Source organism: Oncorhynchus keta, chromosome 9, assembly GCF_023373465.1.
Source record: "Oncorhynchus keta strain PuntledgeMale-10-30-2019 chromosome 9, Oket_V2, whole genome shotgun sequence".
Lineage (NCBI taxonomy): Eukaryota > Metazoa > Chordata > Actinopteri > Salmoniformes > Salmonidae > Oncorhynchus > Oncorhynchus keta.
In genome coordinates this window covers 33848979-33867562 of record NC_068429.1, presented here as the reverse complement: position 1 = coordinate 33867562, position 18584 = coordinate 33848979, and the positions used below count along the sequence as shown (strand labels likewise).

General features: G+C 42.6%; 1 protein-coding gene and 1 long non-coding RNA gene across 5 annotated transcripts; one reads left to right on the top strand and one right to left on the bottom strand.

Moving 5' to 3' along the window:
- Positions 1-388: 388 nt before the first annotated feature.
- LOC118387594 (uncharacterized) lies at positions 389-10552 on the bottom strand. Of its 3 annotated transcripts, none has more exons than XR_004826434.2 (3): positions 10179-10552; positions 9163-9244; positions 389-550 (listed from the first exon to the last, which is right to left on the bottom strand). It is a non-coding gene; the product is annotated as an uncharacterized LOC118387594 (long non-coding RNA). The 3 variants fall into 3 exon arrangements; XR_008143241.1 differs by lacking the exon at positions 10179-10552 and adding an exon at positions 10004-10142; XR_008143240.1 differs by lacking the exon at positions 10179-10552 and adding an exon at positions 9773-9918.
- Positions 9231-17642, top strand: tmem230a (transmembrane protein 230a). 2 transcript variants are annotated; one of them, XM_035776125.2, is made up of 4 exons: positions 9231-9417; positions 14309-14423; positions 14586-14708; positions 17170-17642. In XM_035776125.2, exons 2-4 carry the CDS (start codon positions 14322-14324, stop codon positions 17308-17310), a joined length of 366 nt encoding a protein of 121 aa, XP_035632018.1. In that variant the 5' UTR covers positions 9231-9417; positions 14309-14321; the 3' UTR covers positions 17311-17642. The 2 variants fall into 2 exon arrangements, with proteins under 2 accessions (XP_035632018.1, XP_035632017.1); XM_035776124.2 differs by lacking the exon at positions 9231-9417 and adding an exon at positions 9465-9933.
- The last annotated feature ends 942 nt before the right edge of the window (positions 17643-18584 follow it).

Sequence of the window (18584 nt, the reverse complement as noted above, 5' to 3'; positions counted from 1 at the left end):
AGCTCCTTTGCACCCCATTATTTTTATTTCTACTTTGCACATTCTTCCACTGCAAATCTACCATTCCAGTGTTTTACTTGCTATATTGTATTTACTTTGCCACCATGGCCTTATTTTTGCCTTTACCTCCCTTATCTCACCTCATTTGCTCACATCGTATATAGACTTGTTTATACTGTATTATTGACTGTATGTTTGTTTTACTCCATGTGTAACTCTGTATTGTTGTATGTGTCTAACTGCTTTGCTTTATCTTTGCCAGGTTGCAATTGTAAATGAGAACTTGTTCTCAACTTGCCTACCTGGTTAAATAAAGGTGAAATAAAAATTAAAAAGTTCAGGGAGTAAGTGTTTTAATAAAATACATATTACAAAACAAAAACCACTAACAGCACACAGACATGAAACTGAAACAATGATGCCTGGGGAAGAAACCAAAGGGAGTGAAATATATAGGGAAGGTAATCAGGGAAGTCCAGGTGAGTCTGACGACACGCAGGTGCGAGGAACGATGGTGACAGGTGTGCGCCATAATGAGTAGCCTGGTGACCTTGAGGCAGGAGAGGGAGCAGACGTGACAAAGAACCAAGTCGATCAATCTCTCCAGACTATTTCCACAAAAGAAAAGTATCTTTCAATTCCTCTAGACGTGCAGAACACAGCAATGCACTGAACTGACAAAACTGTTCACAAAAATTGCAACTTATGGAGGAGCTCTTCTTAAGTGCTGCTGATCGTGGAATTGGTAACTAGGGACTGTGGTATTGCCACTATTTGTTTCCATAAATAATTAAATTATTGGTAGAAAAATAGAAAATTATATTTTTTCTTATTAAGTTCATTCTAATTTAATCTTCTCCCAATTTATATATTTGTTTTAATTAAATTTTATGACAACCTGCTGTACTGTCAACAAAATGTGACAAATGTAATTTTAACGACCGACTCTTTTGTTTGCTATAGCTCCTATATTTTACAAGGCAAATCCAGTTAAGAACAAATTCTTATTTACAATGACGGCCTACCCCAGCCAAACCCGGACAATAGTACGCAGCCCTATGAGACTGCCAATCACGGCCGGATGTGATTCAGCCTGGATTTGAACCAGGGACTGAAGTGACGCCTCTTAAACTGAGATGCAGTGCCTTAGACTGCTGTGCCACTCGAGGTGTTAAGTTAAAAATACATTTAGGATTTCCCAGGGTAGATATTCTGATCCTGTTAGCAACTTTCACTTAGGGCATATTCTACTGAAACCAAGCCATAATAAATGACTTCATCCACAGAATGAATTGACTGAATAACCCAACCACAGACTCTGTGGCTCCACCAATCCTGAGACAACCCTCCTTCGGAAATATACATATTTTTTTCACATTTACAAATGTCTGTGCTGGCAAACGAAGTGTTTTCTCATTTAATGTCATGTCCGCCCTGAAGGTAGGTTTGTGTGTTTTGGTGTGTTATGTGACAGAGAGAATGTTCACGTGAACACATGAATAGCGTTATGTAGATGACACATGATCTGACAAATGGCACTGACTGGTGAAAATGAAGATGGAACTTGAATTGGAAGGTCATAATGTCCATTTGTCATTTCTAAATTTCATTTCTCAATGCAGGAGGAGCAAAATGGCATTGTCCTCTACCAATTGTGTCATTTTCAGGTTAAGTTTGAATCAAGTTGTAAAGTTTGAGACCTGGTCATGACCCCAATCGGTTACATAACCCCATGTAGATTTAGGAGAAAAGTCATGTATATCTCTGTTCATTATACAGAAGGAGTCTCTCATTCTTAATCTCTCTCTCCTGGACTGAGAGGTCATGCTGAGGTTCAAGACTTGGTGTCTACCTCCTCTACCTCCTACGATTGTCTCCACTGAAGGCATTGTGAAGGCAAATCTATGTCCCTTGTTAAGCCCCCACTATATATTTGTATCTCATATGGTGGTCCTTTGACATTCATTTCTGCCCGTGGTTAAAAGGATACAATGCTAAGGCATTGCTGAATGGGTATGTCATTTATGCAGGCTTGAATACAGTCCAGAGTGATTTTGTAAGGATAACAGAGCTAATTGTATGTTTTAATTGGCAAGGCATTTATTTAATGTCCATGTACTTAGCTGAGCAGAATAAATGCAAACATGTTCAACCTGTTAGTTCTGTCTCACCCCGTCCGTAATTATTCTGCCACTGTATGCCTACTGATAACATTGTATTTCCTGATTTTTATTTTCTATTTATTTATTTTGTTTTGGGAGTGAGAGAGAGAGCGTAATGAAAATGAATACCACAAGAGTAATTGGCCCACCACTGTGCTGTTTCTCTTATGGGTGCTGAGACAGAATGCTGTGCAGGGAATATTAAAAGCACGGCAGTGCTGTTTCTCTTATGGGTGCTGAGACAGAATGCCGTGCAGGGAATATTAAAAGCACGGCAGTGCTGTTTCTCTTATGGGTGCTGAGACAGAATGCTGTGCAGGGAATATTAAAAGCACGGCAGTGCTGTTTCTCTTATGGGTGCTGAGACAGAATGCTGTGCAGGGAATATTAAAAGCACGGCAGTGCTGTTTCTCTTATGGGTGCTGAGACAGAATGCTGTGCAGGGAATATTAAAAGCACGGCAGTGCTGTTTCTCTTATGGGTGCTGAGACAGAATGCTGTGCAAGGAATATTAAAAGCACGGCAGTGCTGTTTCTCTTATGGGTGCTGAGACAGAATGCTGTGCAGGGAATATTAAAAGCACGGCAGTGCTGTTTCTCTTATGGGTGCTGAGACAGAATGCTGTGCAGGGAATATTAAAAGCACGGCAGTGCTGTTTCTCTTATGGGTGCTGAGACAGAATGCTGTGCAGGGAATATTAAAAGCACGGCAGAATCGTTTTCCCACAAGTTAATGTAGTTACAATTAGTCTTGGATGAACTCAAACTGAGCCCAAAGTGCCTACAGTAACAATTAGACAAATATTGAAGGACAATAATTGCTTGCCAATCCATCTAGAAATGTTATATCATAGACGAACTGTGTGACTCATTGGAGAAGGCCTTGGCAATGTCTACACAGATTAGTAGCCTTTCTCAAGTCAAAAGGCCACAACAATGTGCGCATCTACTTGGTTACTTGTTGAATTTGATTCCAGTTAACCCCCTCCTCCCATTCAGTTTTTAGCAAGTCTGTTGATTCAAACACTGTTGTGTTCAAACAAACAACAGTACAAGAAAGGTTGAAATACAGCAACACATATCTATACAGATAAATACAGGTGGGTAGGTCAGAATCAAAGCCCCAGGAGAAGCCTCTGGTGGTAGTCATCTCAGCAGGCAGCGATTACCCTTTGCTACTGCTAAACTGGAGGCAGCCTCTCACAACTGAACTTTCCTAACATAGCACGTAAAACTTCAGACATTATAAACGGATTACATTTGGGTAAAACTCAATCTTCTCCTACCGCCACTCAGTGGTGGGAAATACAATTTCCTCTTATCAGCTCCAGGTGGATAATTAATACATTATTCATAGTGGGGAGAAGGCTGGGTGCTAAGAGATTACTGTGTCTAATTGTTCTGCGGGTTACTGTTAAAATGCAGGAAGAAGTTTGAGTGTGCACAGCAGTGGAGGCTTCCGAGGGGAGAACAGCTCATAGTAATGGCTGGAACGGACCAAATGGAATGACATCAAACACATGGAAACCGTGTGTTTGAAAATGTTGATACCTTTCCACCTATTCTGCTCCAGTCATTACCATATGCCCATCCTCCCCAATTAAGGTGCCGCCAACCTCCTGTGGGGCACAAATACCCAGAATGGAACTAACAGGAAAGAGAGACATGATGATGTTCATAAAACAAATAAAAGAAAATCTCATAAAACCATTCTCAATCTTCTATCTCAAAGTATACAATATGGTGACTCATCAAGACCTGAGGGCTGTGGTATTTTGAGATGCCAGGAAATAAAAATGTAATAAGAGGAGGAAAATGTAATACATCACTTCTGTTTTTGGTCTCCTGAGGATCTTGGAAGCAATTTGTAATTTCATTTTCATTCACCTCGTTCATTCCACTGTCAGCATCTAGTCTTGTCACAGACATTGTATCTCCCATGACATTGGCCCACATCATGGTTGCTGTCACATCGTGGTCCCTCCTCACTAATTGATGTTCTCACTTTCTTTCAACCACTCACAATCTCACACAAATACACATGCTCAGTTATACTTGCCGAAGCACTTAATGCCACATCAAGTCATTTAATTAACCACTCAGCAGCATTATTTACTTTCTGCAACAATGAGGGTAAACTAAAACTGAAACTACAATGAAAACTAATCATAGAAAACTAATTTATTAAACGGAAATAAAATAATTAACAAAACTATACTGACAATGTGATCTTTGACTCCCAAACTAAAATAAAATAAAAACGAATGAATTATGTTCAGTTTGAGGTTTTCAAGCTTCTGAATCTGGCAGGTCACATTAAGATTGACATCATAATTTAAAGGTAGACTCAGCAAGAAGACGTTGCCACGAGCAGCGCCGCAGATGTTGGGTGCGTTTGAGTGGTAAGGCTAAAGCAACTGACTGTGGACGAAAGTCGAAGTAGTGAAGTCAGGGGAGGTGCATCTGCGACAGTCAACAGTCACACACTAATGTGGTTTTCCAACAGCAAAGCTCAGATCAACAGGGCAGTGTTGCAATGGTTTATTAAATGTTTTCTTTATGATGTTGAAATAAGCATGTAACTAACCCCCGTATCAAACAAAAACTGTAATCATAATTTAATATTGTGTCCACATTGAACAATCATCAGTGAGATAGACCCTCAAATATCACATTTGTATGTATATATCCATTTGTATGTATATATCCATTTGTATGTATATATTATCATTTTCTAAAATAACTTTTCAGATATTTTCATATCTGATCCATAGTCTTCTGATTAATGAGCTATTTACTTTACCTCATGTTAGTCTCATTCCAAATGTCGTAAATTGTTGGTTATCTGCACGATTTATTACTAACTAAGTAATTCACAGAAATGCATAAACAAACACAGTAAATATGGTTACAAGAAATGATAAGGGAATGTGCCCTAGTGGGCTAAACCGGCATCGCGGCTTGGTGGACAAAACGGGGAGTGGGGGTCAGCTGAGAAGTCACTACAGAGTTGATAATTATAACAATTGAAATGCTAATCCTTTACACATGAACGCTCACTCCTTCGGGAACAATTGCAATCAATCAATATATATATTTACGCTCAGTGTGTCGTCTTGATCACTGGTGAAAAGTTTGTTTCTTTTGTAGAATTGTCCATCTCTCTCCCTCTCTCTCTCGGTTGTGGTTATAGTGGGTAGTTCAGAGTGACATTCCTTCATTCGTTATAGAATGGATGTTTCGGCGGTTGTCGTTCTTCGCGTTCAATGATACCGAATTCCTAGCTGCAAACTAGTAATTAATATCAAAGACTTGTTCTTATTCTGCCGGTATCGATAGTCTAAGACCATACCACATGGTATGGTTAAAAGATTCAACAATGGTCTGCAACCTTTGTACTCCCGTGATTGAGAGAAACATGGTCTGGTGATAGTTTGATAGTTTTATTCGGAATTGCAGAAAAGGGGCTGTCCCAGGATGCCTGATCCTAACTGGGCTCAGGGGCGGTTCTCTGATTTAGTTCAAATCCAAAGGGAATTGGATTTTCCTTCATTAAACAGTCCAAAATCATATTACACAATTTTACAAACAGTATCATTACTCACTCATTCATCTTATACAACAATTAGGTGTAAACCTCATATCTTTAGGCTATTATATAAACAGCGTTATGATAATGTGGCCACACGTCTCCCATGAGCTTCCTCAAGTTGCAATAAACGGACCAGTTCGTAGCTGGATTCTTCACCGATCTTTTATACTTTCTCCGGAACATGACATTTGTTCGTACCTCAAGTTCTGTGAGGTGGAAGAAATTATTTTGTTCCCTAGGAAAATGTACTCTGCCTCTTATACTGTGTGGCCATGTGGCAGGGTCTTCTCCTCAGGAATTTACGACCTCTCTCTGACCACATCAGCCTAGTTGAAGGAGGCAGGGAGAGGGGGATGGGGCTTGCTATACCCAAAGAGGGCAACGTCATGACAACTGTATAGAAATGGGTTTCTGTTTCTTTGGTCACGTTCACATGGGTCAAACAAAAACACCCTAATGATTGGTTGACAATAGAGCACCCTACAATACAGGCAATGGCTGCAGGATGAATTTGGTAAAGGCCAACTGCAAAAACTTGCAGTCGACTGCAGTCAAAACTTCATGACCTTCGATCACATCATTTTTGAGAGGAGCACAATGCAAGACTTTGCTCTCACACAGTGACACAGAGTATCTGTGCATGTGCACTTCACACTCCCACAACGTAGTAGCTACGGGACCAAAACAGCTGAGAAGTTTAGCCTCGCACTTCAACTCTCCTGGTTGTTTGTGCATCTACATCATCTTGCGGAGTCTACCTTTAAACTTAACCTAACCTATTACCTGACCCATCACCATATGCATTACTGCCCCACACTGGCAAGAAGTGAATTCTCCAAAAACTATACAACATATACAGTGCATTCAGACAGTATTCAGATCCCTTGACTTTTTCCACATTTTATTACGTTACAGCCTTATTGTAAAATTGATTAAATAGTATTTTTTCCTCATCAAATCTACACATGTAATGACAAAGCAAAAACTAGTTTTACAGACAGCGATTACAGTCTCGAGTCTTCTTGGACATGACGCTACAAGCTTGGCACACCTGTATTTGGGGAGTTTCTCCCATTGTTCTTTGCAGATCCTCTGAATATCTGTCAGATTGGATGGGGAGCATCGCTTTGGGTTCAAGTCTAGGCTCTGGCTGGGCCACTCAAGGACATTCAGAGACTTGTCCCGAAGCCACTCCTGCGTTGTCTTGGCTGTGTGCTTAGGGTCGTTGTCCTGTTGGAAGGTGAACCTTCGCCCCAGTCTGAGGTCCTGAGCGCAGGTTTTAATTAAGGTTCTCACTGTACTTTGCTCCGTTCATCTTTCCCTCGATCCTGGCTAGTCTCCCAGACCCTGCCGCTGAAAAACATCCCCACAGCATGATGCTGCCACCACCATCCTTCACCGTATTTGTTGTGCCAGGTTTCCTCCAGGCGTGACGCTTGGCATTCAGGTCAAATAATTAAATCTTGGTTTCATCAGACCAGAGAATCTTGTTTCTCATCGTCTGAGAGTCTTTAGGTGACTTTTGGCAATCTCCAACTGGGCTGTCATGTGCCTTTTACTTAAGAGTGGCATCCGTCTGGCCACTCTACCATAAAGGCCTGATTGTTGGAGTGCCTCAAAGACGTTTGTCCTCCAGGAAGGTTCTCCCGTCTCCACAGAGGAACTCTGGAGCTCGGTCTGAGTGACCATCAGGTTCTTTGTCATCTCCCTGACCATGACCCTTCTCAAGCTCAGTTTGGCTGGGCAGCCAGCTGTAGGAAGAGTCTTGGTGGTTCCAAACTTCTTCCATTTAAGAATGATGGAGGCCCCTGTGTTCTTGGGGACCAATGCTGCAGAAAATGTTTGGTACCCTTCCCCAGATCTGTGCCTTGACACAATCCTGTCTCAGAGCTCTACGGACAATTGCTATGGCTTGGTTTTTGCGCTGAAATGCACTGTCAGCTTTTTGGACCTTTTTGGACCTTTTTGGACCTTTTTGGACATGTGTGTGCCTTTCCAAATCATGTCTAATCAATTAAATAAAGGGGTTTGACAACTTTCTGAATACATTGTACAAGGCTCCTAGCCTCCCACGCATAGGCTACTAACAATAAAACTGAAACTAAAGCTAAGTAATATTTTTAAACCGATTATATAAATGTTATAAAATTGAAGTAAATAAAAACGAGTCAAGTTTATCTGAAAACTAACAAACTAAACTGAATTTCAAATAAAAAAACAAATATATAAACACAATACTATAATAACCATGGTCTGCAACACACATCAACATGAGACAAAATACTTAAATCAACCATCATTCCATGCAGCCAGCTTAGTACTGAACCAGCCTTACGGTATACCCACACACTATGCAGGACAGCAACATGACGGCATCTAATAGCTTAGCTGTGAAATCGATTGTACCCCTCTTCTAACATTCACCTGAGACTAAAACTAATTCCATCAGAAAAACAAGAATATTATAAAGGGAGTAAATTATATGAACTAGCAAGACACAAACACACATAAATCCATCAACTGAATGGCATTGTTTTTTTCTTTCTTTTAACTACAATAGCCATGTTAGTGTTTCAAAGAAATTGTGTCGATTCTAATTTAATTCTGCACCTCATTAGAGTGGACTTGCAGATTAGTGGCCACTCATATGGCTTCTTGCATCTCTAAGTGTGAGCTGACTGCTAATGTTATTGAATTGAAGCATCTTCTGTACTATAGCATCAGGCAAAGCTAGGAGCCTGGGACTGATCCCCTCCCTCTGCAACTGGATCCTAGACTGTTTGTATTATTATTTTTGCATCGTTTGGAGAGGTTTGTAAGCAAGCATTTCACTGTATAGTCGTTGTATTTGCTGCATGTGATAAATAACATTTGATTTGATTTAGTTTAGGTTTGCTATTATCAGAGATGGTTCATAACCATATAGTAATACAACCAAATATAACTATTTATGCTATTATATTTGATTTGTCTCCTAATCAATCAAAATATCCAGGTCTGATTTTAATTAGCATAAGGGGCCATGATTACTTATCATACATTTAATTATCCAACTGTAAGTCATTTTCTGTGTTGTACGTTTTTGTAGGTGCAAAAATGATTCATTTCCATTTCTCAGGCAGGAAAGTTAAGGTGTCTGTATAGCATTTCAAACCAATTAATTGGTTTGGAGATCACCAACGCATGTAGAGGTTTTCATAACAGCAAGCTGATAGTGAGTGAATACTTATTTTGTTATATTCATATAACATAATACATATTAGAGTTAGGGAAAAAAAACATGTAGGGCTAGTCACCCAAGTTATTACAAAAGTCATTCAGTTTTGTTTGCCATATTGCTTATTATACCACTAATTGTATAGAGGAGCCAGGGATAGCATGCCTACCAGTCTATTTACTCTGCCCTTACCAATATGGCCGCTCGAGACGGTCTGTGAACCGTAGAAGGCTGTATGTTGGGTGACCAATTCTTGCGCGCGCAGCCACGAATACTGGAAAACAAGGAAGCAGACAGAGGGCTTGGTGAAGTTCTGTAGATAGAAAACAAGTGAACAAAACACTGTAGCTATTTGAAAAGTCTATCACTACCGCGAAATGAGCATTTATTGGGGAAAATAGTATTACGTTGATGTCACTTATTATTTTGCGTCCAGCAGTAATACAGGTGAGAGGTAATGTTTATTTAGCTAGCAAACTATGCCAGCTCATCAGGGGTGTATTCCGCCGATTCGGTTATAAACGTTTATTAAACGGAAGCAAACGAAACGGGGAGGGGCCTACCTGAATTTTGTCGAATAGAAACAACCGTTTTTGCTCTGTTTGCTTCCGTTTGGTTATTAATTGATAAACGGTTTCCGTGAATAATACACCCCCCTTTGAATGTAGCTAGATAACGTAACTGTCAATAACACGGCCCAGTTTCCCAAAATCATTTTAAAGGCTAAATTAATCGAAAGCATCTTAGTAGTGGCATCGTTAAATCTCCGAGCTGTTTCACAAAACCATCGTTATTAACTTACTACAAAATGCTCGTAATCTAGCGCCTGTCTCAGGCCATTGGTAGAACAACCAAATGCGTTAGATGTTATGTTTCACTATATTGGCGTACACCTGTGTCCGATCCCATGGCCGCGACACACGTTCTCTTTAATTTTCTCGGCGGACGTCCGTATGTTTTGAGGTAGAAACTTTCAGAATTTCGCTTGGTAAATCACTGATCAGTGTAATATCTAGCGTGGAAGTATACTCACTGGCTGTTTACAGCTGGCCACATGGCCAGCCCCTAATGAGTGCTCGACTCGCCGCACGCGGTTGATCTGTATCTTCCGCCGGTGGTTTGTTGTGCTTGTGTTTCTTTAGCGTTTTACTACGACTCCGTGTGCAATAATATATTGGTGGAACTTGCTGCCACAAACTTTAATTTACCTTACACAACTTGCAGACCGGCTTGTTATATGTGTGTGTTGTGAATTGATGTAATGCTGCGCGGGTTCTCTGCTAATTATCCTGCAGGGTTTTTATTTGTTCCTTCCCTTGCAGCGTGTGATTGTCGTGGTGGGATTTCCACTACATTGAGACATTAACTTTGGAGTTCCTTAACGGAGTTACTCCATCATATGGTGCTGTTTTTACTGCTTGGATATTAAACCGACTAGGTAGTATTGCAGTTGGCATAAAACGAATAAATCCAATCCATGAACTGTTTGCCGTTTTTTTTTGTCTGCCTGTTTCTCCCTGTGTTTGCAGAGGTACTGGATAATTTATCATTCCTCCAAGCGGGTCACAACTTAGCTCTCCCAGGGTGTGGGACCCCTGCTTCATTGTTTTGGCTGAGCTTATGGATTCCCTTTGTGACTGGTGTGATGGTGCCATCGCCTCTGGGGATCCGCAGAGCTGTGGAGCTCCCTACCTGTTTTGTGTGGTGCCTGCACCTGGCACAATTGGAGGCCATGCGCGAGTGGGTCGGCCGGGCTCAGGCTGGGGACGAGCTCCATCCAACAGGAGTGGTGCGGCAGCGAGCTGTTAGTCCCTCTACTGAGCCCAGTACCCCAGGGCCAGAGGCACTGCAGGTAGAGCCCATCCGTTGCCAGTCCTGGACGGGGGCATGAATCGGCTGGGACCACCTTGAATGGAGGGTACATGCCCTGCGTCAGGAGGTTGATAGCTTCGATGGCGATGACAACTGTTCCCTGTTGACCAGTAATAGGCTTTTCCTGGGGGACAGTGCTGGCACTGTTCACTATGAGCGGGGCTAACAGGCCATCAGAAACTGCAAACGGGGCTTCATCGCCCCCAGCGGCTCGAGGCTATGAGGAGCCTACTCACTTGGGTAACCACTGCACTGGACATCAACTGGTGGATGACGATGACTCCATCTGTCCCCATCTCTGCTGAGTTCTGCGAGGTCTTGCAGGGGAGCTGGGCCTCTGCCAGGGCGGAACCTGCGACTGAAGGCGGGCGGAACCTGCGACTGAAGGCGGGACCCCCCCCAGAGTCTTTGATGCGGACTTGAAAGCCACATATGGGTCCCTCTGCTCCCTTTGCCGCCTTACCAACTGCTGCTGCAGGCCTACCTGCAGATTCTGTTTTCCCGGCTGCAGGAGGGCACATAGGAGCTCCTCCAGGACGTGATCGAGGTGTCTTGCCTGATTTTCCCTGCTCCAGAGGGATCTGGCCCGCGCCAACGGACGGGCCACGGTGCAGGTGGTTACCTCCCGGCGCCATCTCTGGTTGGCCCAATCGCATCTGCCAGCTCTCCAGAGCACATTTGCCGCTCACCCCATCACCCCAGGGCTGATGACATTCTAGAGCAGACAGATAAGGTTCATAGGGACCGGCAGACCCTGAGATAGTTCAGCCCGCCGCCTCGGGCCCTGGGTCCAAGGCAGACGGACCGTCGCCACCCACCTGCACCCGAACAACGGTGGGGTCCCTCTCCTTCCCAGTCGCCTCGTGCTAAGGGACGAAAGCGGGGAGGGGCACAGCGTGCGGTGAAGCAACAGCCCGTGTTTCCCACACGGGTCTTCCCCGGTTTTTGCAGAGGTACTGTACTGGGTAATTTATCCCTAAACCGGGTTCCTATTCCTCCAAGCGGGTCACGACATAAGCTCTCCCAGGGCGTCAGACCCCTGCTTCATGGCCTTGTTGGTTTGGCTGAGCTTATGGCTTACCTTTGTGACAGGTGTGATGGTGTTAAACGTCACTTCCATAGGGACGTGCCTGGGAGACGCAGGCTCTCAGGGCGCCAGAGGAGAGGCAGGACCCCTGACACACCCTTCCTCGGCCGCTTCTCTCGGTCTCAAAGGGCAAAGTGGGATGAGGGTGTGGAGTCCCCCTGAGTGTTGTCCACAATGCTCGAGGGGTACCAATTCCGGTGCCGGCCCCCGTCCTTCAGGGGCCTTCGTGTCACCACGGTGGCCGACCCCCTGAAAACCCTGTGGCTGGAGATGTCCTCACTCCTGGACAAGTGAGAACAACAGACCAGCTCTTTGTCTGCTATGGTGAGAGAGTCCTGGGGGCTGGGCTATCAAAGCAGAGGCTCTCACTGGATCGTGGACACGATTACAACAGCGTACTGACTAGCATGCCAGTCCTGGGATCTGGGGTGGCACATTCAACACGAGGTGTGGCTGCGTCCTTGGCTCTACTGAGAGGAGTGCCCCTCGCTGAGATCTGTGTTGTGGCCAGCTGGGCTTCCTCTTGCACCTTTGCTAGGTACTATTGGGTTGATTCAGCGGTACTAGTTGGTTGGTTCAGCAGTCCTGGGCATCGCCTCCCTTTCAGGGACCCCCTACACACACACACATTGACAGCCCCTGGTCCCACTCTAGGACTTTGCCGCTGGCTGGCCAGGTCCCTCTAGCACCGACTAATCTGGTACGGGTATACCAATATATATTGGAGTGATCCAATATAGTGAAACATAACAAAGGTTACTTATGTAGCCATGGTTATGTGAGCTATATGGATCACTCCAATCCTCTACAGTGCTACGGTGCCTCAAAGAATGATGCAGAGAACGTGTATCGCGGCCATGGGGTCTACGTATAGGGGTGGACCGCAGCTGTGACACCGGTGTACACAGGAGTAAATATCAATATATTGGAGTGATCCATATAGCTCACACAACTGTGGTTACATGCGTAACCTTCAATTTTTGTCCTCCCGCATCACTTAATACACAGAAGATCTCCGCTAAACATGAAATCACATGGTTTCTCTGCCTTTCTGTGACCATCATAATTTAGTACATTATTATAATGTAAGAATTAGAATAGCCTCCTCAACATGTGCAGCCATAGGTGATGATAACTCTCATTGTGGAATAATTATAATGTTAGTGTAAGATTTAAATGGGGAAAGCTGATCCGAGAGCAGCGTTACATTTCTTTCGACTCTTTTTAATTTTTATTTTATTTTATTAACAACAAATCAATACATAAAGCACATGAGGGAACACAAGCATACATAGATTACAAACAATGGACAATCGAGCTAGGGGGTACAATATCACATTACACAAGGACCTTAAGGGACATGCATATACTTACAATTCTAACAGCTTTTTTGTTAGTAGAGCATTTAACCGTCTTAAAATACAGTTCAATTTCTTTTTGTAGGATACGAAAATGTGGTTTTCTGTTTGTAAATTTACATTTGTGTATATGAAATTTGGCCAAAAGAATAATGAAATTAATTACATAAAAATGATTCATTTCTTTCGACTCTATCAGTATCGACACATGCCTCAACGACGCACTTAATAGCGAACGTTCTCTTTGCGTGGTGTTTTGGGAAACGTTGGGTGTTACATCTTCGGACTTGCATCTTTAAAACACTCGTAAGCGAGTTCCATCGCTATCGGGAAACCAGGGCCTCGGTTGTAATCATTACGTCTTGCAACGGAAACCGTTTACCGTTTTAAGTACCAAACTGAAGCAAAGAGAGTAAATGCTTTGCACAGCCTTTAAAAATATATATTTTTACTCGTCATCACATACGTTGCTGCTACTGTTATTTTATTCCTAGTTATGTACATATACAGTATACCTCAATTACCTATGGTACCCATATATAGCCAAGTTATCGTTACTCGTGTATTTATTATTACGTGTTTTACTTTCACATTAGTTCTCTATTTTATTTATCTCTGCATTGTTTGGAAGAGCACGTAATTAAGTATTTCACTGTTCGCCCACACCAGTTTTTTACGAAGCAGATGACAAATACATTTGATTTGAAACGGGGATGGACCTACTTGAATTTGTCCAATAAACTCGTTTTCATTGCAAAACGTTTTCTGTTTGGAGTAATAAACCGTTTCTGATGCAAACAGAGTCTGTTTAATGAATTCATTTCTGTTGTGCAGTGCCTAGCCTCCAAGTTGTGTGCCTGTAGCGACTAGCTAGTTACTCTGTCTGTACAGTACTTATCTAGTTATAGCTACTTATGTAAGTTATAACTAGCTATTCATATATCGCTTTCTGGACACTAAGTTATAGGGTCTATATGATTTGAATGCCATTCAAGTTGTCGCCTTCTCTATCCTGACACAGCTCCCGTCTTGTAATGATGCCTGCACGCAGCACTGTTGCTGCTGGTGGGGTATCCAGTAACAAAGTTAAGTACTCAAGACTAGCTGGCGATGAGGATGGCTACATTGACTTGCAGGTGAGACACAGACAACTGGATGTAGCATGCATATCTCTCTAACCTCCCAACCACCTATAGTTCAGCCTTTTTGGAGTCATCTCTGTCATATCACATATCATTGTAACCTGTGGTTGTCTTGGTTATTATGAATCCAATCTTTTTACCCATTATACCAAACAGTTCAAGAAAAGCCCTCCCAAAGTTCCCTACAAGGCTATTGCCCTGGCTACATTCCTCTTCCTGATTGGCTCCTTACTGATTGTAATCGGTGCACTTCTCCTTGCAGGATCCATAGAAGTTTCGGTGAGTAGCTCACAGACATACGTACACTACATAGCCAAAAGTACGAGGGCACCTGCTCGTCAAACATCTCATTACAAAATCATGGCCATTAATATGGAGTTGGTCCCCCCTTTGTTCCTAAGATAAGGCTTTCCACTAGATGTTGGAACATTGCTGCGGGGACTTGCTTCCATTCAGCCACGGGCATTAGTGAGGTCGGGCACTGATGTTGGGCGATTGGCCCTGGTTCGCAGTCGGTGTTCCAATTCATCCCAAAGGTGTTCGATGGGGTTTAGGTCGGGGCTCTGTGCAGGCCAATCAAGTTCTTCCACACCAATATCGACAAACTGTTTGTATGGACCTTGCTTTGTCATGCTGAAACAGGAAAGGGTATGGCTGAATTAGCCGAATCCACTCATTTGAAGTGGTGTCCACATACTTATGGCCATGTAGTGTATATGACGTCATTGCAGTAGCTTGGCTACATAAAACAACAGTGCCCTTTTGGCGGGCTGATATCCTGGCTTTAAAGAAACAATCAGCAGCAACATCACCTACAGTACTACAGTATTATGTGATGACTTTGAAATTGTCCTGCTCCTCTATAGAAACAAAGTAATCTATCGCTGGCCCAGATTCACACACTGAGGCAAAAAAAGGTTGATCAAAGTAGAATGAAGGCAGGATCTTCATTGAATAGCAATGAAGAGTGGGAATTCATTTCCTGATTCCGCTTTGTTCAAGTTTATTTGCCGCTAGTCTGTGAATCTGTGAGCGACAGTAGGCTGTTTGAGATTGCACAGATTGAAAATGTGCCAGCCTGTGGCATGATGCTCTGTTCCAAGTTGTCAAATGAGGGTTTGTAAGGTCATTGAAATTAATTTCATAATTGTTCATGTAATTCATGATAACACACTTAAATATGATCAATCAATAAAAAAAAAGATATATCAGCCATTACATTTTTTAATTTAGCCTTTATTTTACTGGGCAAGTCAGTTAAGAACATCTTATTTACAATGACGGCCTACGCCATCCAAACCCTCCCCTAACCTAGACGACGCTGGGCCAATTGTGCGCTACCCTATGGGACTCCTGATCACGGCTGGTTGTGATACAGCCCGGTATCGAACCAGGGTCTGTAGTGACGCCTCTAGTACTGCAGTGCCTTAGACCGCTGCGCCACCCGTGGAGACAGAGAGTGTCATTTCAGCAGCAAGTATAAAATGACAGACTGACTAACTAGATCACCAATTCAAAACATAACTTGTAGCAGTTAACTATAGCTAACTAATAATTCATTTCATTGTTGCCTTTACACCAGCACTGTAGAGCCTAAATAAAAGTTGGGATTCCCCTCTATTACACAGTAGCCATGTAATTATGACAGCGTAAAACACATTCTAAGAATAGTTTAATTGACAAATAACTTGCTGTGCATAAACATGTATAGTTAGCTACATTGTTTTGAAGTAGCATACCTTATCCATTTGATCCCTGATTTGTTGAATGAAGTATTTGTTTGTAATGTTGAAAAAGCCAAGCCTGCACACCCAGGAGCTCTCCAGATGGAGGGTTGACCACATGCTGACAATGTGTGACTAACAGTGCAGATCTATGTGGGGTGCTAAGTGGCAAAACGGCAGGAGGTGGTAGGTCTACATGGGATCACACAGCAGCTTTCCATTCAAAATGCTTACTTTTTCATGTAGGATATAGTCATGAAAAATGTGTATGAACCATTAACAGTGAATAATCAGAGGTCTCTATAGCATAATGTCATTTGTGAATTTTGGTGGACATAGTCTAATGGACCGACTTGGAAAAGGACAGCTCCTGCACTTATTCCATCCCAAGTCATGCACTGTACAATGCTATAATGTAATTGTAAATGACAATGGCAGTGCTTTCCTCTTCAGGAACATCCTAATGGGGATCAATGTATCAGGTCTCCTAGGTTCCTCCAGCACCTGGCTGATTGAGCTTGACGTGTAATCCTTTCCTGGGTGTCTGTGCATTTCACATTCCACACCCATGTAGATCAGTGACCATTCAATTCCAGATAATTCAAGAGTTCTCATCTCAACAGTGTGTGCGCATAACATCAAAAACAAACCCCTAAATTAAAACCGATTTACATCATTGCATGCCATGAAACATGTAGTACAGTATGTGGTCATCAGTGTCCATTTCTAGCACACTCCCTCTAGTGTGACATCACTCGGAGAATAAATGCTATGTGTGTTGACTGGCCATGTGGGGGTCAGTATGCCTACGTAGTACTTCCTCTTACAGCCCTGCCTTGTCAGAGTGTTGTGGTGTTGTGTGATGCATATGTGCCAAATTGTAATTTGATGGATAGAGTTCCTATATCCTGTATCTGTGTGTGCGCGCCTCTCTGTGAAAGATACTGAAACACAGGCTAATTTGTTAATCAGGCACTGATTGTGATACATAGACTAAATAGGCAATTATTTTTCAGCACCCGGACCGTACAGTTCCAGTCCTCATCATTGGGATCCTTGTGTTCCTTCCTGGATTCTACCATTTACGAATCGCCTACTACGCCTCCAAGGGTTACCGCGGATACTCCTATGACGACATTCCAGACTTTGACGACTGAGCCACCCTTTTGCCCCTGTTAGCTGCATGAGACTGTTTCATTTACCTCGAGTATCTCCCAGACTGAGAAACAGCATCACCAAGTGGCTTACCTTTCTCTTTGTTTTATTGCATATCACACGTGTGCAATGCGACTGTGGCTTTGGCTTTAAACTTAACAGTATTTATTACTGATAGAGTATTTAAGTATTTAAGATATGCAAGGCCTGTTATATATTTTGTCATGACTATCTGTTTGTAATGCTCTCTAAAGATGTGTGATTGGTTGTAAAAGAGACTATCCAGTTTACGTTACAGATTTCTGATAATAATAAAATAAACTATCCAATGGCATGGCTTTGTACAAATACGTCATTTTTTTGTTTGTTTCTTTTTTTCTATTAAAATAGGAAAAATTATACTTCCATTTCTTGATCAACATTGTTCTAGCAAGACGCTCAGGATGGGGCGGCAGCGTAGCCTAGTGGTTAGAGCGTTGGACTAGTAACCGGAAGGTTGCGAGTTCAAACCCCTGAGCTGACAAGGTACACATCTGTCGTTCTGCCCCTGAACAGGCAGTTAACCCACTGTTCCCAGGCCGTCATTGAAAATAAGAATATGTTCTTAACTGACTTGCCTGGTTAAATAAAGGTAAAAAAAAAAAAAATACATAGAGCGTCTTGCTAGATTGCACTAATGCACCTCATTTGGTCTTGTTTGAATGTCCTTTTGTTTTCAAGATTTTAAGCTTGAAAGCGCACTGAGTGTACATGACATTATAAACACCTGAACTTTTCATGACAGACTGACCAGGTGAAAGCTACGATCCATTTATTGATGTCACGTGTTAAATCCACTTCAATCAGTGTTGATGAAGGGGAGGAGACAGGTTAAAGAACGACTTAAGCCTTAAGACAATTGAGGCATGGATTGTGTTTGTGCCATTCAGGGGGTGAATGGGTAAGATTTAGATGCACTATTGTAGAGTGGCTGTTCCACTGGATGTCATAAGATGAATGCACCAATTTGTAAGTCGCTCTGGATAAGAGCGTCTGCTAAATGACTTAAATGTAAATGTATTGTAAATGTGTCAAGAACTGCAACGCTTCTGGGTTTTTCACTCAACAATTTCCCGTGTCCACCACCCAAATGACATCCAGCCAACTTGACGCAACTCAATATTGGGAAGGTGTTTTGTACAGTCAGTGTAGGTCTTTGCTATGAACATGGCAATAACAAGGTTTTACTGATACTATCATTTGTTGAAGTGCCCCCTCTTGTGGTCTCAATTGAAAC

What these genes read in the sequence shown, in the direction of transcription:
- tmem230a (XM_035776124.2), top strand. Translation starts at nt 9,878, where the DNA reads ATGGCCGCGACACACGTTCTCTTTAATTTTCTCGGCGGACGTCCGTAT. An exon ending in GGACGTCCGTATGTTTTGAG is followed by an intron (nt 9,934 to 14,308) that starts GTAGAAACTTTC and finishes ATCCTGACACAG; the next exon opens with CTCCCGTCTTGTAATGATGC. An exon ending in ATGGCTACATTGACTTGCAG is followed by an intron (nt 14,424 to 14,585) that starts GTGAGACACAGA and finishes TATACCAAACAG; the next exon opens with TTCAAGAAAAGCCCTCCCAA.